The sequence below is a fragment of the Python bivittatus genome, unplaced genomic scaffold (assembly GCF_059951505.1).
Source record: "Python bivittatus isolate LINGU-HERP-01145 unplaced genomic scaffold, Pbiv_v1 ctg000210_np1212, whole genome shotgun sequence".
Classification (NCBI taxonomy): domain Eukaryota; kingdom Metazoa; phylum Chordata; class Lepidosauria; order Squamata; family Pythonidae; genus Python; species Python bivittatus.
In genome coordinates, this window is record NW_028277053.1 from 3,623,380 (window position 1) to 3,648,306 (window position 24,927).

The 24,927-nt window shown below is 44.1% G+C and overlaps 1 protein-coding gene across 1 annotated transcript in view; it reads left to right on the forward strand.

The window, feature by feature from the left end:
• Positions 1 to 23,355, forward strand: part of DIS3L (DIS3 like exosome 3'-5' exoribonuclease) — a 28,503-nt gene extending 5,148 nt beyond the window's left edge. The window contains exons 3-17 of the mRNA XM_007420713.3: positions 2,964 to 3,092; positions 4,356 to 4,491; positions 5,462 to 5,638; positions 8,115 to 8,193; positions 9,203 to 9,382; positions 13,466 to 13,635; positions 13,734 to 13,895; positions 14,747 to 14,994; positions 15,921 to 16,013; positions 17,341 to 17,874; positions 19,721 to 19,875; positions 19,967 to 20,145; positions 21,714 to 21,859; positions 22,663 to 22,837; positions 22,919 to 23,355. Of these exons, the coding sequence (XP_007420775.1) occupies positions 2,964 to 3,092; positions 4,356 to 4,491; positions 5,462 to 5,638; positions 8,115 to 8,193; positions 9,203 to 9,382; positions 13,466 to 13,635; positions 13,734 to 13,895; positions 14,747 to 14,994; positions 15,921 to 16,013; positions 17,341 to 17,874; positions 19,721 to 19,875; positions 19,967 to 20,145; positions 21,714 to 21,859; positions 22,663 to 22,837; positions 22,919 to 23,227 (2,872 nt within the window). The 3' untranslated portion in view covers positions 23,228 to 23,355. The remainder of the gene's footprint in view (positions 1 to 2,963; positions 3,093 to 4,355; positions 4,492 to 5,461; positions 5,639 to 8,114; positions 8,194 to 9,202; positions 9,383 to 13,465; positions 13,636 to 13,733; positions 13,896 to 14,746; positions 14,995 to 15,920; positions 16,014 to 17,340; positions 17,875 to 19,720; positions 19,876 to 19,966; positions 20,146 to 21,713; positions 21,860 to 22,662; positions 22,838 to 22,918) is intronic.
• Positions 23,356 to 24,927: the final 1,572 nt, after the last annotated feature.

A 24,927-nucleotide genomic window follows, 5' to 3' on the forward strand; every position in this document is an offset into this window, starting at 1 on the left:
ACGCCCAGCATTTCTGAGCCCAGTTCAGAGACTGAAGGCTAAACTGGGCCCTATGGCAGATCTCCTGGCCAGGTTCTGGGGAGGGTGGGGGTGGTGGAGCAGAGCAGTATCCAAGGATGATGGGGCCGGTGCTGGAAAGCAGCGATGCTCTCGCCATGGGAACCCCAAGCCAATTACAGTAGTCAGTCTCCTTTCCAGAACATCCATCCAACATGACTGGTCCTGCTCACATTATGAACATCTTTGTCCTAGTAGACTCCAAAGCCATGAAGGCCGTATGCTGAGCTTCCTGGCCTGCCGAGTCTCATATTCCCATTTGGAAAAAACTAAAATGTGAATACAGTGAGCCACAGTTGCAGTTCATGAGGCAAAATCAGTCCATTAAGGCTAAAAAGGCAAAATACACAAAGATGGATTTAGAAATTCTATGAAGTTCTACAGAACAAAACAGAATGACCTCTTATCGTAATATAATCCCTATTAATGCTAAGCAAAACGGAAGAATTTCCTTTTCTCCCAGCTGGCAGAAAAAAAGCGAAGTTACATTAAAAGCCCTTCTAAAGCTAATGTAACTCCTGTAAATTTTGAATTTTCAATATTTGTTATTGTTATATTATAAATCTCATTATTCATTACTCTTACCTCATACACACTCAGGGGCTCGGTGCTAAATACTTCTTTCTTCCATGTTTCACTCACTTCTAAGGCCTTCCACCTTCCTCTCTGATCAACCAGCAACTCAAAAGGAAAAAAAAAGGCAGATATTTTAGATTGAGCAAGCAAAAATTGCTGCCCAGAGAGGGGGATGAAAAACATTCCTAATGCAATCAAACCTTTTAAGGTAAACTAAAGATCCAAAATTAAACATTCCTAAACTTTTCAGAGAAGCCTTGCTATTAACCATGTTTACCTACATTTTCTGGCTCATTTATAAGAACAACACATATATCTTCCTCCCCTTAATAATGTCCAGGGTTTATAATATGGTTTTTTTCTCTTATAAATAGAAAAGAGGATGTGTTTTCTTAGGTTTCTTGCTTCTATACACGCACACACACACACACACAGCTCACAAAAGCTTCCACCTTTTAATAAAAACCAGTGAGTCAGAAAAGGGGCTACCAGACTCCTGATTTTTTGTCACCATCGATTAACACAGCTCTCCCCCTAAAGTGTCCTAAAGTGTCCAAAAAGGTATTGATTAATAATAAAACTTTTGCTAAGGAAGGGTTCCTTTGTTCCCTTGTTACAACTGGTTACAGACAAAAGACAGACAACATTTGGGCTGGTCCGAAAGTAATGGATCATTTGAATCGCAGTTGAATAAGCTCTGACAGATTGAAGGGAAAGTCACATAGAAGGAGCAGCCGGAGGTACCGGGCTGAGCAAGAGAAAGAACCAAAACATCCAGCTAAACCCGGGTGCCAGATACACAGCTAAAAGCAGGATCACCCGGGTGAAGCTACTGGAAGTTTGCAGGGTTGGCTGAAGAGGGCGAAGACCTTGGTTCCTTAGGAGAGGCTGGGGCTGAGGTGAGCAGATAAATGTGCTCCTCATTAGCCGCTGGGTCATAACTGGAGTTTCCAACAGATGCACGGCAGGTGATTCTGCCATTCTCATTGGTGAGAATGATGCCAATGAAATAGAGCAGTTCTCCCCAAACTGGACACCGTCCAAATACACAGAGCAATTCCCAGAATTCTCAACAAGATGCATTGCCCAGGGAATTCTAGCGTCGGGATCCACATCTCTGAAGGAAGCCCCAGTAAGGGAAGGCTGGTCCAGAAAGCTCTCTGATTCTTTCATTGGCATCATGCCCTGCAAGAAAGGCTTGCTGTTCATTCATTTATTGATGACTTCATTTTATTTCATTTCGTTTCGTTTTGGTGGCCACACATCTCAAGTACATGACTCTGGGCGGCTCACAACATTAGGAGACTTGGGAACATGCTTTTAAAATGTGCCTGGCTGCCCCCTTGGCAGGAACAGCCCTTTCATTGGTAGGCCAGGCTGGCATGCAGCAGCTGAATGTCAGGTCTACAATGTTCCAGCCCCAATACAGACAAATCTCTTGAAATCCAAAGCAGATTCAAAAAAGATTTCATTTATTGGACGATACATGCAGCTCTAAGCCAAGCATTGCTAAAACTAAAGCCCACGTAATTTTCCCTCTACTTTTACCCCCCTTGTCCCCCCTTCAGTCTAGGGGCCACTTTTGGTTCTCGCAGACGTGTGACCTTGTGCATTCCTAGCCCCGATAACACGACTTCTTCCTGGCCTTCAATCTTCCTCCGGCTCTGTCTTCTTTCACTCCCCCCTCCCCAATGAGAATGGCAGAATCAAAGCAAGCTGAGAAAACATTCCCTAAAATCAAAGTATACAAATGGCATTTACTATACTAATAAAACAGTCCTCTAGTTGATATATATTTTGATTGCTGCAGATTCTGACACTGAGCTGCAGTTGAAGAAGAAGGTTCTGGCGTTCCCGTTGGCAGGCAAAGCAGGGCAGCGAGGGGGTGCCCGGGCAGGGACAGGAGGGGTGGCAGGTGGAATGCCCACGGAAAGGCACCTGGCCAGCCACCTGCCCCTCGCTGAAGCTGGCGATGACTCCGGATAAGTCAATGTCGTAAGATGAAAGGCAGTTATAGAACAGATACAGCAGACCGAAGAAAACATATTCAGGCAACCTTGTCATGTTACGTAATTCTTTTGATATAATTGTTCAAGATATTACGTTGTTCCTAAAAAAAAAAAAATCTGCCACTGTTGTTCTTACTATAATTTAATATAACCTATTGTCTAAAGGTACCTATAGATCCAGATCTCCTGGCAGCAGTAGGCTGCTCGTGGATGCAAATGATTCAAACGGGACGGCCTGCATATGAGGGATGGCTATTTTGGGTCTTCAATAATAAAGTTGTTCCGCCTCAAACCCCGTCTTGCCTTGTGCTTCTTCTACAGACAGTACAATAAACTGCGAAATTTAGCGAGGGACGCCCGTCGTGACTGCACTGTGTTTTTTAATGAGTTCCAGCTGCTGTCTTATTTGCCAAGAGAGCGGGGAGAATCTCTGGAGAAGTGGCAGACGAGGTACGCACTGCACATAACGGAGCATTGGCCGGTGAAACTTTGGCTGACAGGTTGCACATTAATGGGTGTCAGCCCAGACCTGGCCTGGGGGTGATTACGATCTGATGCCCCCCAGGCTTAGCATGTTGGGTCAAAAGCATTTTAGTGTGCCATAACCTCAGATTGGGTGAGCAAAGTTTGGTGTCCAAGGGCTGCGCTTCGTGTTTTGGGAGTGGGTTGAAGGCTGCGCAGTGCGTTGGAGGACATCACAGTTATGCGGGGTGGATCTTGAGGGATTTCTTAATTATAATGTACCTCCCTTAGGGCTTACCCTACAGTTTTTATTTCTTTTGCACCTCCCCACGGCACCTCTTGGATTGTACAACTGACAGATTATATCAGGAGCCGTGGTCTCCCTGTTTCTTGTCCAAGTGCCTCTGGAAAGCGAGTTAACAAGATTGCTGCACAAAGGATTTTGGATGTTGAAGCTCAGAGAGAGATGGCCACCCTCAGTAAGGCTGGCACGTTGAAATGGATGAGCCACTATAAACACACCTTCCAAATTGCCAAGTATTTAAACACAGAAATGCCCAAAGATCTTAGGGGGGTATTTACTTGAGCAAGATTTGAGCAGCTGGACCCGATGGTTAAATATGGAAGGTTTAACCAAGTCCCTTATGATGAACGTACTTGGGTTTGCAGAGCTCCAGAGACAGGGGACATGACACATATATTATTTGAATGTCAGTTGTATAAGACAGAGAGAGATCAGTATCTTGGACCGCACATTAGATGAACGGCCTATTGGGATCCTTATATTAAAACAATATATTTCATGTGCAGTCAGAATCGAAAAATTACATATCGTACAGCCCTTTATTTGAACAAAACCGTACAACTGAGAACTGAATATGCGGATCTGATTGGGGTAAATTGTAGGGGTGACACAGAAGTATGATTTGCGTTTTCTTTTACTTATGTGTTTTACTCTATTTTTAACGTATGGTCTTATTACTGTTTTGCATTTTATATTCGGTATTCTGATATGGCCTAATGGCTAATCAGTAAAGTATTACAGTGAAATACCATACCACCACGTGGAAGGAACTCCCTTTAGTTTTCAGCAGTGATGATGAGTGAACACTCCAAGGACCGCACCTGCCTTAGATGGTTATTGCATGTTTTCAAAATGTAGACATTAAGTCATACAAATGGTGGGATCAGTGCAAAATGAGAAGATGTAACATGACATCGAAAGATAAATGTGAGTACTGATTCTCCTAGGAGTATTTACAATGCATCTGTGTGGTACTATAACCACTTCTCGGGCCAGATGCCCATTGTCATGGTTACAGAGGATGAAGAGGCTATACAACATCTTGGAAGTGAAACGGAAGGTGTCTTTGTGATCTCATTCAAGGTAATATTTTTGTGCTGTTCTTTCACCTAAAGACTTGCCAGTTCTTTATTTTTCTCAGCTGTGAAGACAGCTACTGTTTTAGATCAGGATCTGCCCTTTTAGAAAGGGAGGGAGGGGGAATCTTTTCCATAAAGGGCCATTGGCCCACTTGGGGGCCATTCCTGATGTTGGGGGGGTCCGCAACCAAATGTGCGGACAGAGGGGCACTTGCTGCATTTCAGAATTGAATTATGCGCTGTCTACCACCTTACCTTCCTATTGGCTGCAAGGTCCCTACCTCGTGTTTAATGTACCAAGAGCCCATTGCTGTTAATTCCAGCTTAGCCTATGAGAGCCGTTCTATGGATGTCCTTCTTCTCTTAGAAGAGGGAGTTGCCTGTTCTGCTGCGTTTTAAGGCTCATGCACAAAAAAAGGCCCGCCAGGCTGAGTCTTGTTTTGGCAGAACCGGGCAGGCAGCTTCACCCATAGATGTGACATGGGCCCAGCTACTTTGCATCGTTGTCCTGTGCGCTGCAGAAAAGAAGGGGACCTCTTGCTCCCCTGACTTTCAGTCACTGGAATGCTATTAAGTGGTCTTCTTAGGCCTTGTAATGGTATGTGGGAATGACCTTGGGAGACAGGAGGAAGAGTTGCAGACTAGGCAATGGTCAGATAAGTGGCAGCTGAGCCCACAGAAGGAACAGGGGCCTGGCCAACATCTCAGAAGGGACCCTCCCTAGTTTCTTGGACTGCAGAGATGAGGGGGGAGAGATGTACTTTGAGACTTGCAAGATTCTGTTTAAATAACCTTACAATAAAGTAGAGCTAGTTCTTGTCAATGTGCTACTTATCTGGACTACCTTGCAAGGCTGACATCAGTCTTGCAATTAATGAAGTGAATAGGTAGGTAGATAGATAGATAGGCAGACAGACAGTTGGTCCCCATTACCAGACTGTTTTTGGTTTGTTTTTTTTTGTCTATATGCACAGAATTACTTGGACAACTTCTGGCCTGATTTAAAAGCTGCTCATGAGCTTTTGGATTCCATACTCCAGTCACGACGTGAACGGGAAAGTGAAAGCCAAGAAAACAGTGGGAAGGAATACCCCGAGCACTTCCCTATGGAAACCCTGGAAGCGGGAATCAAATCAGGGCAGTACATCCAGGTGATGTTTGCGATGCGGGCACAGAAAGCTGAAATAACAGAGAGGAAATGATCAGCATTTCTGACCTCAGGTCCAGGAGTGGCTTTAGTATGAGCTTACTTTAAACTTCCAAGCATCTTTCTTTAAAATGCATGGACTGGATCTGGAAATCTGGCCAAGTGGCCTGCTTTTGCTAGAGTCAGCTGTAAATACCCAAAGAAGCGGGCTTATTCAGAATAATAAGCAATGAGCTTTTATAACCCTTCTGTGCCATTTTTTCTGGAAATAACAGTGAAAAGGATGAGGGCCAGGGATGTCAAAGTGGGTATGGGAAATTCCTCAAAATAGGAATATTTTCCATCTCAGTGTTTTGTCTCTCTTGCTCTTTTCTCCTGACAGCCTAAAATGGTCATTATCTCTGTGGGCAAAAAAGGGGCCAGAACCTTGCTGACATGTCTGTGCTGGCCCTTATAGAATTACAGAATTGGTAGAAAACAAAAATCCACAAAATGAAGATCTGGAGGGCTTAGCAGCAATTTATTTTAATTAATTTGAAAATGGCCTGGCAACTAGTGATACAAAATAGCAGTTTATGATACTTAAAATGACACAGTGAAGCAGCTGTAATAAAAGGAGCACAGCTGGCCGGATAAAATAAATAACATCCAGATTAGCTGGTGGGTTTTTGCAACAAGTGAGTCTTCAAGGAATGGGGAAAAGCTAGTAGGAAGGAGACCAGTTAGATCTATTAGGCTACAAGGTGGACGTTACCAGCAAGAGCCAGTGTGGTTCGCTGCTTAAGGTTCAGATCTTTTCTCACCATGAAAACTCAGTGTCCTTCAGCCCAGCCTACCTCTCAGGGTTGTAGTTGTAGGGAAAAGTAGAGGTACTGCATCCACCTAGAGCCAGGGCTGGCTGGGGAATTCTGGGAGTTGAAGTCCAGCAGCTTAAAGAGGCCAAGGTTGAGAAACACTGACCTAGAGGAATGGTGAAATCAAATAAGCTTTCCTATATTTCTCCCCATTGCTCTTACTCGCACCCTTCCCAACCCACGCAGCGCCTGTTGCACACCCCCTTGTACCCTTGTGCACCCTCCCCAACCTGTGCAGCACTTCTCACGCACCCTCCCTGACCCGCACGGAACCTCTTGTGCATCCCCTCGCATCCTTGTGCACCCTCCCCAACCCACGTGGTGCCTCCCACGCATCTTCCCCGACCCTCCCCCACACCCCTGCCCACCCCCTCATTCCCTTTCCCACCTGGCAACAGCCATTTACCTGCCTGCAGGCCTGGGACTTGCAATTTCCTGCTGGCTTCCCCACTGGTTTTGGTTGTGGGAATCCAGCAGGCACTTGCCTTGCCTAATGACTGTGGGAATCAGTTCACGATGGCAAATGGGACTGCAGGGATTGCCACTGGTAAGTAATGCAATTGCGCTTTACGACTGCATCGCTTAGCAAAGGAAATTCCAGCTCCAATTTCCGTCATAACCTGAGGACTATCTATATTGATGCTTTTGAAGACTCTGAGAATACCATGGGCAGACAAACCCATCACTGAACAAATCAACCCAGAGTTTTTACTTGAGGCCCCAATGAAATTATCCTACTTTGAACACATTAAGTGAAGATCCAGCTCTCTGTAGAAGTCTCTGATGCTGGAAAAGGTGAAAGGAAATAGAACAAGAGGATGACCAGCAGCAAGGTGGATGGACTCAGCTACAGTAGCGATGGGTGCACCATTGGGAGACCTGAAGAACCAGGTTGGGGACAATCCCCTCTGGAGAAAATCTATCTATGTAGTTGCTAAGAGTTGACACTAACTTCATGGTACATAATCATCAGTCCCACACATCAGGACAGTATAGGCTAGAGGACGACTGATTGAGGGCTTTGTAGATTATAACCAGGATCTTAAAGAGAGTCTGGAAGCAGACCGACAGGGCGATTGGAAGACCCATCATGGACGTCAGTCAGCTGGTTTTTGAACGCTTTTTAACAGTTTCATTATTAACGTTTCAGTAGTCCAGCCAACAGAAGAACTAAGGAAAATATCACTAGGACCAGATTGCTGTTTTCATAAATAGGTGTAGTTAATACAATAATTTAGTTCTTCCTCTTTATTGCCCAGAGGCAATTGCTGAAGCTAAATGCACGTGCTCCAAGCTACTTCTGCCATCCTGAACAGATGCACTCCTGTTGTAGGACTATCTTTCGTAACATAGGAAGCCCTGTGCTGTCCAAGTCTGCCTAGTTTTTACAGCGATCAGCTAGAGGCCCATGCGAAGAGAGTACTAAGAAGTCTTGAGTGCAGCGTCATTCCCTCCGTGCGTTTCTGATCCTTCCAGATCAGGATGCCTGATACCAGATTCAATAGAAGGAAAGAGCTGCTCTTATCAGTCTAGTTCAGAAACCCTCAATTTATATAATCATAGAACTGAAACAGAGCAAGGCTTATCTGTGTAGTTCTGAAATAGTTCTCCAATTCATTTTTGCAGGGGGTCTTGAATGTGAATAAGCACAGAGCCCAAGTGGAAGCATTCATGCGATTTCAAGGAGCTAGCAACAAGGAAAAAGGTGAGAACAAATTCAGTATATTCAGTTTGGGTACCAAGTCAAGTCTGGTTTTACCTTCTTAAGCAATGTACACATGAGGGGTGGCTATATACATTACATTACATTACATTAATAAATGCCTTAGTCCACACCTAAATAGGCTGCCTGAAAGGGAAGGCTGGTTAAATGGATGGAATCTGCTTTAAACAATGCTTTTTCTACATTTTCCTGACCTTTGCCTCTCTGTTTTGTAGCAGATATTAGGGTGGGTAGAGTTGAGCTTCAGGGTCATTTTGGGTACAAGTTCCCCGAAAGCTGCTAAGGATACTTGAACAGGAATGGATTGGATTGTGATAAAAATCAGTAGGATAATATCCTGCAATACTGGACAGCTTTTTTTTTTTTAAACTTCGCATCCCAGATGTATCATATCTCACAGTTATTACAGGTAGTCCTCAACTTATGACCATTCATTTAACGACCGTTCGAAGTTATGACAGCACTGAAAAAGGTGACTTATGACTGGTCCTTGCACTTATGACTGTCGCAGTGTCCCCGTGGTCACATGATCAAAGTTCAGGCACTTGGCAACTAGCATGTCTGTACAATGGTTGCACTGTCCCGGGATCGCATGATTGTCATTTGTGACCTTCTCAGGAGGCTTCTGACAAGCAGAGCCAATGAGGGAAGTCAGATTTGCTTAACAACTGCGGCAAAAAAGGTAGCAAAATTGGGCACAACTCACTTAATGACCGCATTGCTTAGTGACAGAAGTTCCAGTCCCAGTTGTGGTTGTAAGTCAAGGACTACCTGTATGTTAAAACTAGGCCTTTTTTACTTAATTTTTTAAATAAATATTCTGCAGCTTTAATTAATGAAGTCAGTTCATTATTTAATGGATCATCTCTTATCCATGAATATCACTAATTAGGAAACTGAGGCCCTGGATGGGCAGATTGAAAGATGTCCTGTTTTTTCCCCTCTCTAATGCTTCGATCTGTTGATCCACAATTCCTTCCTCTGTATCCAGATCTCAAGACGGATGTTCTCATTTATGGCACAAAAGCTCGGAACAGGGCAATCCATGGAGACGTAGTGGCAGTGGAATTACTGCCACAGAGCGAATGGAAAGGACGCACCGCTGCCCTTGGCGAGAATGAGAGTGAAGAAAAAGCCTCTGGGGAGGTTTATTGTGAACCCATGCCCACAGGTAGGGGGCAGAGAACAAGACCTGTTCAGACCAGGCCGGCATGTGGGTTGGCTGCGAGCCCCAGTCACACAGTGGTCGTATGATCACGTATAACCCAGGTCTTCAGGGAGAGGAGACTGGGGTGTGAAAGGGGAAAACTGGTGCTGGTTACTGGTTATTGTGCTTAATTGTGTAATTTATACATTCTGAACTTCAGCTTTTATCCTTGTGTCTCTTATCCTTCCGAAAAGTGTTGAACTAGATCCTAAGTAGTATCCCACTTCAAAAGTTCTTCTTCCCTGGAGGGACCCCAAAATTTTAGAAACAGTTATGCTAAGAGTTTCCCATAACAGTCTTTTAGATATTTATACACCTGTCATACTTCTTGTTTTTTTCATTTCAATATGTATTAGATTTATATCCTGCCTTTTGTATAGGAGCTCATCATGACCAGCTCCTTTAACTGTTTATTTTAGGGCTTGGTTTCCAGACTTGTTACTACCTTGGTACAGTCCAACTTCCCCTTCATGGATCACTGCCTTGTCGTGGCGAAGGGGCTTGCGTAACTCAGTGAAGCCATGAGCTATACCGTGCAGGGCCACCCAAGACGGACAGGTCATGACAGAGAGTTCTGACAAAATGTGGTCCACTGGAGAAGGAAATGGCAACCCACTCCAGTATCCTTGCCAAGAAAACCCCATGGACAATGTTAAAAGGCTAAAAGATATGACGCCGGAAGATGAGCCCCTCAGGTCGGAAGGTGTCCAATATGCTACTGGGGAAGAGCGGAGGGCAATTCCAAGTAGCTCCAGAAAGAGTGAAGCGGCTGGGCCAAAGCCGAAAGGACGTTCAGCTGTGGATATATCTGGAAGCGAAAAGAAGGTCCGATGCTGTAAAGAACAATACTGTATAGGTACCTGGAATGTAAGATCTATGAACCAAGGCAAGCTGGATGTGGTCAAACATGAGATGACAAGATTGAACGTCGACATCTTGGGAATCAGCGAACTGAAATGGACGGGAATGGGTGAATTTAATTCGGGTGACCATTATATCTACTACTGTGGGCAAGAAACCCTTAGAAGAAATGGAGTTGCACTCATAGTGAATAAGAGAGTGGGAAAGGCAGTAATGGGGTACAACCTCAAAAACGACAGAATGATCTCAGTGCGTATCCAAGGCAAACCATTCAATATCACAGTCATCCAAGTCTATGCCCCAACCACTGATGCTGAAGAAGCTGAAGTTGACCGCTTCTATGAAGACCTACAACACCTTCTAGAACTAGCACCAAAAAGATGTCCTTTTCATCATAGGGGATTGGAATGCTAAAGTAGGAAGTCAAGGAGTAATCGGAATAACAGGCAAATTTGGCCTTGGAGTACAAAATGAAGCAGGGCAAAGGCTAATAGAGTTCTGTCAAGAGAACAAGCTAGTCATAGCAAACACTCTTTTCCAACAACACAAGAGACGACTCTACACATGGACATCACCAGATGGTCAATACCGAAACCAGATTGATTATATACTTTGCAGCCAAAGATGGAGAAGCTCTATACAGACAGCAAAAACAAGACCAGGAGCTGACTGTGGCTCAGATCATGAGCTTCTTACTGCAAAATTTAGGCTTAAATTGAAGAATGTAGGGAAAACCACTAGACCACTCAGGTATGACTTAGATCATATTCCTTGTGAGTACACAGTGAAGGTGATGAATAGATTTAGAGGATTAGATTTGGTAGACAGAGTGCCTGAAGAACTATGGACGGAGGTCCGTAACATTGTACAGGAGGCAGCAACTAAAACCATCCCAAAGAAAAAGAAATGCAAGAAAGCAAAATGGCTGTCTGATGAGGCTTTACAAATAGCTGTGGAAAGAAGGAATGCGAAAAGCAAGGGTGAAAGGGAAAGATATAAGCAACTGAATGCAGATTTCCAGAGAATAGCCAGGAGAGATAAGAAGGCCTTCTTAAATGAACAATGCAAAGAAATTGAGGAAAACAATAGAATGGGGAAGACTAGAGATCTCTACAAGAAAATTGGAGATATGAAAGGAACGTTTAGTGCAAAGATGGGCATGATAAAGGACAAAAAGGCAGGGACCTAACAGAAGCAGAAGAGATTAAGAAGAGGTGGCAAGAATACACAGAAGAACTCTACAAGAAAGATCTTAATGTCCCTGATGTCCATGCTGGTGTGATCACTGACCTTGAGCCAGACATCCTAGAGAGTGAAGTCAAGTGGGCCTTAGGAAGCATTGCTAACAACAAAGCTAGTGGAGATGACAGTATTCCAGCTGAGTTATTTAAAATACTAAAAGATGATGGTGTTAAAGTGCTGCACTCAATATGCCAGCAAGTTTGGAAAACGCAACAGTGGCCACGGGATTGGAAAAGGTCAGTTTACGTTCCAATTCCAAAGAAGGGCAACGCCAAAGAATGCTCAAACTATCGCACAATTGCACTCATTTCACATGCTAGCAAGGTTATGCTCAAAATCCTACAAGCTAGGCTTCAGCAATACATGAACCGAGAACTACCGGATGTACAAGCTGGGTTTCGAAGAGGCAGAGGAACTAGAGATCAAATCGCCAACATTCGCTGGATCATGGAGAAAGCACGAGAGTTCCAGAAAAATATCTACTTCTGCTTCATTGACTATGCAAAAGCCTTTGATTGTGTGGATCACAACAAACTGTGGCAAATTCTTAAAAAGATGGGAATACCAGACCACCTTACCTGTCTCCTGAGAAATCTGTATGCGGGCCAAGAAGCAACAGTTAGAACCGGTCATGGAACAACCGATTGGTTCAAAATAGGGAAAGGTGTACGACAAGGCTGTATACTGTCACCCTGCTTATTTAACCTATATGCAGAGTACATCATGAGAAATGCCAGGCTGGAAGAATCACAAGCCGGAATTAAGATTGCAGGGAGAATCATCAACAACCTCAGATATGCGGACGATACCACCCTAATGGCAGAAAGTGAAGAAGAACTAAAGAGCCTCTTGATGAGGGTGAAAGAGGAGAGTGCAAAAGCTGGCTTGAAACTCAACATTAAAAAAACTAAGATCATGGCATCTGGACCCATCAATTCCTGGCAAATAGAAGGGGTAGAAATGGAAGCAGTAACAGACTTCATTTATTTGGGCTCCAAGATCACCGCAGACGGAGACTGCAGCCATGAAATTAAAAGACGCTTGCTCCTTGGGAGGAAAGCTATGGCAAGCCTAGATAGCATATTAAAAAGCAGAGACGTCACCTTGCCGACAAAGATCCGCATAGTCAAAGCTATGGTTTTTCCAGTAGTAATGTATGGCTGTGAGAGCTGGACCATAAAAAGGCCGAGCGCCGAAGAATTGATGCCTTTGAACTGTGGTGCTGGAGAAGACTCTTGAGAGTCCCCTGGACTGCTAGGAGGTCAAACCAGTCAATCTTAAAGGAAATCAACCCTGATTGCTCATTGGAAGGATCGATAATGAAGCTCAAGCTCAGATATTTTGGCCACCTAATGCGAAGAGAGATCTCTTTGGAGAAGACCCTGATGCTGGGAAAGATTGAAGGCAGAAGGAGAAGAGGACGGCAGAGGATGAGATGGTTAGATAGCATCACTGAAGCAATGAGCATGAAACTGAGCAAACTCAGGGAGGCAGTGAAGGACAGGAAGGCCTGGCGCAATATGGTTCATGGGGTCACGAAGAGTCGGACACGACTTAACGACTAAACAACAACAACAGTCCAACTTTCCATGCCCCTCTTAATGTGTGGAGTCCAGAGAAGAACCGTTGATCTTGTCTGAAAGAACTTCTTTTTTGAAGTTGCAGGCCAGCTCTGCAAAGTCATTCTATTGATTCTTAATTATTTATTAATCATTAATTAATTTCTTAAGTAATTAAATGTATAAGCTGCCTGACTCCATCCTAACTCCGGGTGGCATGCAGAATGAAACATTTGAATCTGGCTTACTGTATCATGTTACCCGTTTTTATATTGCCTCCTAGGCACAAAAGTTTTCCCGGTCAAGAGATCCATCCCTCCAAATGATGTTCTTCTGCATCTCCTTCCTCTCATTGAGGCATAATTGGCATTATTTTTCCTTCCAGGTAAAGTGGTCGGCATCATACAGAAGAACTGGCGTGAGTATGTGGTCACTTTCCCATCCAGGGAAGAGAATCAGTTACACAGCAAAAATGCGCAGAAGGTTCTCGTGACCCCTTGGGATTACAGGATTCCCAAAATCCGGATTAGTACTCAGCAAGCTGAGGCGCTGCAGGTGAACAGTTATATGGTCCTCGAAGTTCCCTCAGAGTCCAGTGGGTGCGTGCTAATGTATTTCCTGGCGTTCTGACGTATAACGTGGTTTTGCCGCAGGATTTTCGGTTCGTTGTGCGCATCGATTCTTGGGAATCAACATCGCTCTATCCAAATGGGCATTTTGTGCGGGTCTTAGGCCGGATAGGGGATCTTGAAGGAGAAATTCAAACTATTCTGGTGGAGAACAGCATTTCGGTTAGTCTTTTCTCCGAAGCCCAGGTGAGCTTTTCTTCTTCTTGTTTTTCCTTGGCATTAACAAATATTAGGAGCTGTATCGTCCCCAGTGGTTTAGAAGTAACATCAGGCGGTGTGACAAAATAGTCTGTTTAGAATGAATGGTCTCTGTGTGGTGAACGGTTATGAGATTTAAGCCACAGAAAGGGAGCCTTGATCCTGGATGTGCCAGAAGCTGTCACTGTGCTATTGTGCGAACAGCATTTCTACCATCTTCTGCTCAAAAGTATCCTAAAAAATGTGATTCCACAACCTTTACAGAGGGTGCAAATTATAAAAAGCTCTACAAAATGTTGAATCTGGATTTTTGCAAATGCTGCCCAATCTAACCTAACATTTGCAAGACCATGTTTGTGCAAATTCTCAAATCTTTCTTCCCAAAGAAAATGAAAACTCAAAACTCTAGGACAGTGTTTCTCAACCTTGGCCACTTTTAAGATATGTGGACTTCAACTCCCAGAATCCCCCAGCCAGCATGGCTGGCTGGGGAATTCTGGGAATTGAAGTCCACATATCTTAAAGTGGCCAAGGTTGAGAAACACTGCTCTAGGATGTCAAATTCTGTGCCTAGGCTTGAATGCTGTCTTTACATGGTGCAAAAGGCCTGCTTAGGGATTGTTTGCTGTTACAGCTCTGGAGTGACAGCTATATTATACCAGTACTCAGTTGGGAAAAGAAGACGCTTGATACGCTAAGAGGAACTGACCATGCATTCATATAAATAGAGAGCACTGCCATTAAAATATTTGGTATAGTTAGGTGTCTGTCGGAGAAAACATAAGTAAGGCCTGACTTTCAGACAGTTGTCGCTCATTGCCACAAGTTCATTCCTGCAGATGTGTGAGATGCCCACTCTCATCCCAGAGAAACCATGGCAGGTAACTCCTGAAGAAGAACAAAAGCGTCTTGATCTGAGAGAAACACATCTGGTATTCAGCATTGACCCCAAAGGCTGCGAAGATGTGGATGACGCACTGTCCATTAGACTCTTACCCAGTGGAAACCTGGAACTGGGTGTCCACATTGCTGATGTGACTCATTTTGTGGCTGCAAATTCTTATACTGATATGGAGGCAAAAGCAAGGTAGGCTTGTTTCTATTTAACAGCAAGACAGTTCTGCCCAGAGTAATTGAAGAAACAATGCCAAGAATATTGTGCATAAGCCCTGAACACTATGACATGGGGAAAAAAGGAAACCAGTGAATAAATATTGCCAATGGAAATCTTTTCCAACAACTGCAGAACCATATGTTTAATTACTTTTAGTATTTGGGCTAGTCTTAACTGTATTGGTTTCTCACACCACCCTGTCAGGTTCTTCCTAACCGTGGTTTGCTGAATAAACCACCATTGGCTGGGGTTGTACAGTACGCTAAACCGTGCTTTATTAATCACAATTGCTGAGAGTATGTTAATAAACAAGCCCCATTATGTCTTCATAGAAAATATGAGCCCTGCATTAGTGTACTTCCATTTTTCTTTCTTGTTAAACCTTTCTTGGTGAACGGTTTCTTAGGGCTGCCGAGAGCAATTCCGAATTAACCAGAGGCATTGCTGTAAACAAAGATTGTGGGCGCGTGTGCCTTCAAGTCAGTGTTGTCTCCTGGCAACTGCCTGGACAAGTCCGTGCAGTTTTCTTGGCAAGATTTCAGAAGCGGTTTGCCATGGCCGCCTACTTCCTAGGGCTGAGAGTATGATCTCCCTGACCATGATCTCCCACTATCTAGCCTGATGCCTTAATCACTACACCAAACTGGCTGTAAGCAAAGATTAAAATTTTATTATTAATCCAAGTGCTATATGAAACCTACACCTATTATCTACACAGAAATAATTTTTATACTCAGTATTTAAAAAGTCCAAATACTTCCGAATATGTTGCCAGGAGTCAAGACTGACTCGAAGGCTTAAAAGGTTCATGGTGCTGAAAGATGTATCTAATTTTTGTAAGCTTCAAAATGTATAGCGAGAGAAACACTCAAGAGTTATTTCTGCTCCTGATTTCTTAGGGCTACCACCTACTACTTAGCCGATCGTCGTTATGACATGTTGCCTGGCATCTTGAGTGCCAATTTATGCTCTCTTCTTGGCAACGTCGACAGGTGAGTTTTAAGCCTTATCAGCTCCTTGCATTGCATGAGTTAAGCCTTTTCTGCAGCACTAACTCTGTGAGAACTATGACTCCAAATATAATACTTGCAGTCTTTTAAGAGTCCCTCTCTCTCAGCCCAACTCATCTCACAGGGGAAAATAGGAGGAGGAAGGAGTAAGAGGCATGTTCGCCGCCTTGAGTTATTTATAAAAATAAGAAAGGCGGGATGGAAAATCTAAAAAAAGAAAATACAAGGCGCCTTCTTGCTGACCGCATAACTGGGTTTGCCCATTGCACCAAATGTTTGTTTTACAGTGCTGTATCAAAGAAAGCCTATCTGGTTGGATTCACACTTCATGTTAGGTCCAAGCCTGTTAGCCCTGCAGGGTAGTCCAGACAAGAAGCACAACCAGGAGTACTAGCTCTGTCTTTATTGTAAGGTTATGTTAACAGAATCTTGCAAGACTGAAAGTATTTCTCCCTCCTTTCCTTTTACTCTCTGGAAAACTAGGGAGGGTCCCTTCTGAGATGCTTCCCATGCCCCTTTTCCTTCTGTGGGCTGAGATATATTTTACGCACCGGTTCTCCAGCCCGCAGCTCTCCCTTCTGCCTCCCAAGGTCATTCCTACAAACCATTACAAAGCCACATTATAGCTTTCTTTGGCGTTTGAACCAGCTGTTCAAACATATGAATGTTGTATGCCATTATGAAAGGGTAAAGATGCCCTCAAGTCAAGCTTCAGTCCAGGGTATTGTACTGAACAGTTTTACTGCAGCATTTCAGAAGTCGTTTGCCCTTGCCTTTTTTCTGTGAGCTTTGGACTTCCAAATATAGCCCACAGCTCTGGAATTCTCAGAGGGTCCCCATCCAACTAGTAGCCAGGGCTGATCAAGCTTAGCTTCCGAGATCAGCCAAGGCTGGCTAGGTGCTGCCATTTGCTGAGGCCAATTTATTATAAATATTATGTAAGATGATCCAGAAAACAGCAAGCGTAAAAAAATAGTGATCTTAAATCTAAGCAAAGACTCTTCACTGATGGAAGAGCCTTCACTGTACCTGACAAGTGAGGTACAGCTGTCAGGTCATTTTTCTTCTTGTGCCTATCTCCTTTTAAAATTTCATTTTTCCACCAAAATAGAAGTTGGAAGTGCAGGGCGATTGCTTTCTCAGTGACACAGAAGACCTGTAAACTTTTTTCTCCCTGCCAGCCTAGCCCTGGGTTGAGTTGTTAAGGCAACGGGTGATGGGCTTCTGTCTTGTCCAGAATTGTCCAGGACTTGCATAACGAGAAGTGTATTCATCAGAGATCAGAGATGACTTGAATATTTGTTTTCAGGTATGCTGTAAGTGTTATCTGGGTGCTTGACAAGGCTTCTTATGAAATAAAAAAAGTGAGGTTCAAGAGAACCATCATTCGCTCTTCCTACAAACTCTTCTATGAGGCAGCACAGGCTTTGCTAGAGGGAGACCTGACTGTTGCTGCTGAAATCCCAGAGCTCAAAACCATGGAGGAAAATACAAGAAAACAGAAGTTAGATGAACTGGTATGGGCCATCAGAGAGCTTACTGATGTTGCCCGCCATCTCCGAGCCAAACGCAGCAGCTATGGAGCCCTGGAACTGGAAGGGGTTGAAATAAGGGTTCAGCTAGATGACAAGAAAAACATAGATGACCTTATCCCCCGACAGCCGCTGGAAGTCCATGAGACGATAGCGGAGTGTATGATCCTGGCAAACCACTGGGTGGCAAAGAAGATTTGGGAGGCTTTCCCCCACCAAGCTCTTCTCCGCCAGCACCCACCGCCACGGCAGGAATTTTTTTCTGAGGTCCAAGAATGTGCTAGCGCAAAAGGTTTTTCGATTGATACCCGGTAAGTAGAGTGGGTATTCTTCTAACAATGGTTTTATCTGCAGGATTGGAGAGAAAAGTGTCAGTATGATGGTTCTCCAAAAGGATCAATAGCAGTTTCAGACTTTTAAGCAATGAAACTCAGTTATACATCTCTGCCCCAGGGCCATCAGAGTGATACCGGTGAGGTGCTTTCTCAATGCCCGGAGTCCGTGTGGGTCTGAATGGGGAAGAACTAGCTTCAGCTCAGCTTTGACCAGATTGAGTGGCTGTGGGTTTTAGGGTCCCCTGTATCTAGCGATTTTCCATCATTAGCTCTGGATGGGGTAACACTCTCCCAGGCAGACTTGGTGCGCAATCCTGGACTTGCGGCTCCTACTTGGGAGCGGGTGCCGGCCATAGCCAGGAGGCCCTTTGCATTTTATCTTGTGCACCAGTTGCGCACATTCCTAGATCAGGAGGCACTCCTCACGGTCACTCATGCCTTAGTCACCTCTGGTTTGGATTGTTGCAGTGCACCCTACATGGGGCTGCCCTTGAAGAGCCTTTGAAAGTTTCAGCTGGTCCAGAACTCAGTGGCACATCATGATACATCCATGGAGCACCACTGTTGCATGAACCGCACTGGCTCCCAGTGGGCTTCCAGGTGCAATCCAAAGTGCTGGTTAGCACCTTTAAAGCCCTATATCACATAGGGCCAGGTCAGTTGCAGGACTGCCTATCCCCGGTGGTTTCTAGATCTGGCAGAATAGGAATGCTGCAGGTCCCATCAGTGAAGTAGTGTCACCTGGTGGGCCCCAGGGCAGCTCTATAAATGGGATGGATGGATGGATGGATGGATGGATGGATGGATGGATGGATGGAAGGAAGAGGGAGGGAGGGAGGGAGGGAGGGAGGGGCTGGGTATCCAACAGAATGAGCCAGAATCAAACATTTTGGTTTAGCAGATTTTTACCACCTGCTGCCCCCAAAAGTCTTGGATGCAGCCCCCCAAACTTGCAAAAATTGTTAACAGATGATCATTATAAGGCAGGAGGAGAAAGTTAATACGACGAATAGAGTAATTATTTTGACTACATTTACATTAACTTTAAATGGAAATATAATCTTAATCAAACTTAGATTTTATCCTGGTTCCACCCCTTACTTTTTGGAATGCATCCCCCAGCAGTGCCACTCAAAGAGCAAAGGCAGATTTAGTCTGGATGACGTTGTGCAGAGAACAGTGCATGAACCCAATCAGTGTGATGTTTTTATTACCTTTTTATGTTAGGTGTGCCTATAAGGGGAGTTCACCTAGGGGCAAATACTCTAATGGACTGAATACAAACTTGAATTGCACTTAACATAAACCTATTGAAATCAGTGGGACTTGCTAGTCTCAACTCACTTGAGCTCTACGGATTCCACTATAGCTTTAAGTACACCTGGTCTCTGCAACTGTTTGGATCTAGAGGGGACATTTAAAACTTTCTTTCAGAGGACAGCCAAACCGCCTAATGGTGGGGCAGCAGTCAAGTGGAATTTGCTATAAGAGGACCTTCTTTTCACAATGTGACTTCTGGACTGACGTATACAGTTTCCAAGGAATGGGAGGAACAACCCTTTTTCTCTTGGATTGCCCATTTTAAAAAATAGGGTTTTGTGAAAATGTCAAGTTTGTGTCCATGGTTCTTTTAAAAAAAATGTAGAATTGGATCTTGAACAATTGCTATCAGTCAGAATCACTGCTTAAATGTGGCTCTCTAGAACAAAAACTAGTTTTGGACATGGTGGTCATTTGACACTGTAAGAGTAAATTACCACAGCAGGGTTTTAACTTTGACAAACAATTCAGATAAATAGTTATAAGTTATTCATGTTGACAGGTCTAACAAGGCATTAGCGGACTCTCTGGATAGAGCAGTGGACCCCTTTGACCCTCTGGTGAATCAGCTATTGAGGTCTATGGTCACTCAGGCCATGTCAAATGCGGTATATTTTTCAACTGGATCGTGTCCCGAAGAAGAGTTCTTCCACTACGGTACTTGCTGTAATGTGGGTTACATGTGCATTTCTTACTTCTGCACATGGTCTTGTGGACTTCGTGCTTATTAGTGTCATTTGCATCTTAGGTCTTGCTCTAGATAAATACACCCACTTCACTTCACCCATTAGGAGATACGCTGATATAATTGTCCACAGACTTCTGTTAGCAGCCACTTCAACGGAAGACAGAGCCCGTGCAAAAGACAGTTTGCTTGGCAATAAAGAACTTGAAGAGCTGTGTAGACATATTAACAACAGAAACCGGGTAAGATTACAGATCAGTTTTCTTCTGTAGGAGTTTATCCATGCTTTAACAGAGAGAAGCATGTCTGAGATTTGAAAACTTCTTTACTGTAGTGATGCTGGAGATTTTCCAAGGATGGTGCTACTCTGTCTATTTGCTTTTGAGATAGAGATAAGGGCCTCATCTGAAGCAGTTTCCAGGATTTACTCAGAGTTGGCCAGAACCATCTGATCAATAGCAGTAGGACAGAGACGCTGGAGAACAAACAGGGCCCTCTTAGCACATACTGTATTGAGCCAGAAACTGAATCTGTCAGACTGTGGGCCTTCAAACTAGGGATTTTTTTTCTGAGCCTGTATCTTGCACCGTATGGGCCCTGAAAAATCCTGTGCCAGAGAACCTCATATTATCCTTTCAGGCTCACTAGTTAAGAGTGTCTATTTACCTATAACTGCCATTCTTCAAGTGGCCATCTCTGTATTTCTACCTGTGAGTTCAGAGCCTGTGTGGTGGCCCCATCTGCCCATTACAGGGAATAAGAATTTTGGTTGTAGTTCTGCCCCATTGGACTGAATGAGGCAGTGATTTGTGAATCCAAAAGAGAAGGGTTGTGTCAGTGCACAGATGATCACTCAGAAGGTCTTGGCCCAGGTAAGTAACCAGTTCTTCATTGTGGTCTGTGTGATTCCCATCGGGATAAACAGCAAGCTGTCCTCTCTTGTCCCAAGTGCTGAATCACAGCAGGATCAAGGATGTGGCAGTGCTTCTAGAGTGCATCCTGGTGGCAGCTTTGCCCTTTTGAGAAGGTGCTTAGGAGGCCACGCAAACTGAAGAAGTCAGATGCTGAAGGCAGGCAAAGTACAAAGAGCCACCACTGTGATAGCAAACAAGAATGAGGTGTCTTTATGAAGTGTGTTTTGGTTGTGCAACAATCCAGCTGGGCTTCTGCACTGATGCAGAACCCCTAGGTGGGAACCAGGGAGGACCACATATCACAGGGTACCGTTTGTAAACAGAAATTCCAGATTGAGACTCAGCCATCTTCAGGTGGACTGGAAAACTCTTGCCTGAAACTTTGAAGCAAATGTGAGCATCAACTTGGCTGAGCTGACATGCTAGCAGGCTGATGCAGAGTTTTATCCAAGAATAAATGCTCTTGGGAATGATTCCCCTCGCAGACAGAGTCAGAAAGTCACAAAAATGACTCGTATTTTGTGGCAAATAACTTTTTCGTTGTTGCTCACAAGCTGCATTGATAATTGGGAGCTGCCCGCAAGAGAATCCTTGATCTCATTCATAAGTTGGAGAGACACAACAGAACCCTAGGAACCAGGTTGCAGAGGTATTGCTGTCTGCTGAGATGGTTTTAAAAAAAAAAAGCTGTGGTGGGTTTTCTATTTAAAGTGTACTGATTAGCTCGTTAGAATGGAACAGGGCCAGTAGTTCCGATATTGCCGTCACAGGGACAAAATCCAAAGAAATGGCAGGCAGCATGACTGATAGTGGATTCGACAGTATCTGAGACTGCGACGCTAAAACATTCTGATAGCAAACTCTGGTGTCCCATCTCAATTGCTTTCTTTGGAAAGGCTGCCCAGCACGCTCAGAAGCAGTCCACGGAGCTCTTCCAGTGCATGTACTTCAAAGACAAGAGTCCTGAAAGGGATGAACAGCGCACAGCGGACGGCGTTATCTATTCAATCCGAACAAATGGTGTGCTTGTCTTTGTACCAAGGTAAGGCATCTTTGACAACGGGTGAGGAAAGGACACTGATGCGACAAGGCGCATGTTTCCGTGCTCGCTGGAAGCAAGGGCAGAATTTCAAGAAAGAAATTGTTTTGAATTTGTTCCAGTGACAAGGGTTAGAAACGTTTTGTCAAGGGAGAGTCGAAAGATAAGAGAGCTAAATTTAGAAACATGGGAAAAGGCTCCACAGAGAAATCAGACAGGATCAGTTAGCGAAGTTTTGCACACAGCTCTCAGGAGCTTCTGAGAAGGGTCTCTGCCAAACATAGCAAAAGTTGCTGTGCTTTAGACCTCAGCTCATGTAATGGTCTGTGGGAATGACCTTGGGAGACAGGAGGAAGAGCTGCAGCCTAGACAACCGTCATGCAAAAGGTATCTCAGCCCACGGAAGGAAAAGGGGCGTGGGAAGTGTCTCAGAAGGGACCCCCCGGCTTCCTGGAAAGTAAAAGGAGGGGAGAAGGGCTTTCAGACTTGCAAGATTCTGTTACTATAACCTTACAATAAAGAGAGTGTTAGGTTTGTGCTTCTTCTCTGGGCAGCCTTGAAGGACTGACATCCCATCTGCCTCTAGAGAGAGTGCTCTGCAGGCACTCCTTTGAGAGTGCTCTGAGTCTCTGATACTGGGTGGGACAAAAGTCTTGTGCTATCTTCTTCAGCAGCCACTCCAGGCTTTCACTTGGTTCCCTTAACTTATGGCCAGGGACTTGTATTTGATGCGTCAGCTTCCTGGCCATTAAATATAAAGATAACTGGATCTTGCTTAACTGTCATCCCAACTCTTTCTGTTACAGGTACGGCATTAAAGGGGCTGCCTATCTGAGAAACAAGGAAGGGTTGGTCATCTCCTGTCCCACAGGGGGAGACTGTGAATGGCAACCTGGTTCTCTGCAGCGCTTCCCCAGCAGAATTACTGCCACGCCCACAGTCGGAGAGCCCGTGACTTTGAACCTCTTCAACCACGTGACCGTAAGCAACAAAACCTTTGTGGCATGTACGTACTGTCAGTTTACACATGCGAGCAAGAGTCTTACGCTTGTTTTTCCTCAGGTGAAAATCTCCGTACAGACTTCTCGCTGCCATGCAGATAGGATCCAACTTCAGATAACAAGCTGCAAACCATACAAGACCTCAGAAAGGGAACCGTCTCAAAGTCCTCACATGTCTCGAACGGATTTAGTAAGGGAAGTAACAAAGTCCGCAGAGGAAAGTCAGCTTGTGCAGGATCTGGCCAAAGCAAACCAGGCAAAGGAAGGAGATGAAGAGTATCGGCAGACCCAGCGTACGAGCTTGTATCACTTGTTGGAAGAAATCAAGGATTTGTCTCTGTTGGATGTATCTGCAGACCGTGGAGCATGAGACCTCAGTTCACATGGCTTTCATGCCAGACCTCTTACTTTACTCAGCTCATTTCCTGTTTTTTAAAGCTGTAAATTTATTATTGCAAAGTTGTTTATCTAAAAAAAATGGAGATTGTATTTTAAGATTGGATTCTTAGACCCATTTATAGCAATTATTGGTAACGGAAAATATGTTATGTCTTTTATAAATTAAATACAGAGAAGTGTAAATAGCTCAAAGCACCTCAGGGAATAAGTGATGTGGCAGCTTAGTTCTTCAAAGTTTTTCTACTTGGTAATTTTGAGTGTATAGTAACGTACATTAAGTTAGCTGCTTTAAATTATTTAATTTAATTCAGCAACATTAAGATGCGTGGACTCCAACTGCCAGCATGCTGGCTGGGGAATTCTGGGAGTTGGAGTGCACACGTCTTAAAGTTGCTGAGGTTGAGAACACTGGGCTATTGTTTAGCAATTTAATCATCTTTAGTTGTTTTGACATGCTGGCACTTGGATACATTTAAGTAAAGCTTAAAGTAGGTCAGATTTAGCTTTAGGGACAAATTTAGTTCAGTCTTTTTTTTAAAAAAACCTTTGTTTATAAGTGGAGAGTTACCTCTAGTTTTTGAAGACTACAGGAAGCAAAGCCAAGTCATTTTTGACGCTCAGACGTGGTGCTTTCTTATGTTGAAAGCTATGTTTGCAAGATTTCTTTGTAGGAGCCCTAATTTCTCTGTGAGAGCACAAGATAACCTGGGCTTGCACAACACAGTTACAGATGGTTAACCCAATTTTATGGATTTACGTAACACAGTGGATCATATGTTAACCACACAGGTTATGTTCTCTAAATGCTGGTGGCTCGTTTGTACCTCAGTCTCTTAGGTGAATATAGCTGCTCTTTACAAGTACCAGGGACAAAAGCATTCCCCTTACCAAGTACTCATTAAGGACAGAACCCCCATGGCTATCCTTCATATGCCTCCTTTTCCCATCTACCACAAGCACTCCTCAGCTGGGTTCACTCTGGCTTAGCATAATAGGTGAACCCTGCTTTTATCTCACAGCAAACCTCCATGTTTTGCTAGGCTTAAGATTTAATTCATACGAATTTGCAGAAGTGATGAAAAAAACATTTCTTCTCCTTCCCCAGCTATGGTCAGAGCTGGCAGGCATCCCTTTTAGTGGAAGGCCAAAGATTTCAGGAACTGGTCTGAGCTCTGCGCTTAGCAGCAGGAAAAAAAAGTGGGGTGGAAAGCTTGACCGACAGCGTCAGCTGTCAGCCTGGCTGTTGCAGATGCAGGTGTTCATTTTGTATAGTTCTTTGAAGCAGTTTAGGAAAATAAACATGGTTATTCTTCAGTTCTCTTTTTGTATGATGGGTGGTAACACTGCCAAACCGGTCTAGACTTGGAAGCCAAATACAGGTGGGGTTGTTTCTTAACTGTATGGGAGACTGCCAGGGAATCCTGGGATTGTAAATTACACTAGGAAGTAAAACAACATGAAATCCTAAAGAAAGGCAATCCTCCTGAATTGCCACCAAGAAAAAAACATACACGCATCCACGTACTTCATCAAGAGCTGAGCCTGACTCAAAACCCCCAAATAAGGGCTCTGGGACACTTTAAATCCAGTCTATAGGCATAAGTATAAGTTGTGACTTGCATGGCATGGGGTATGGAGATTTTCCAATTCATCCCTTGTTTCTTTTAGTTA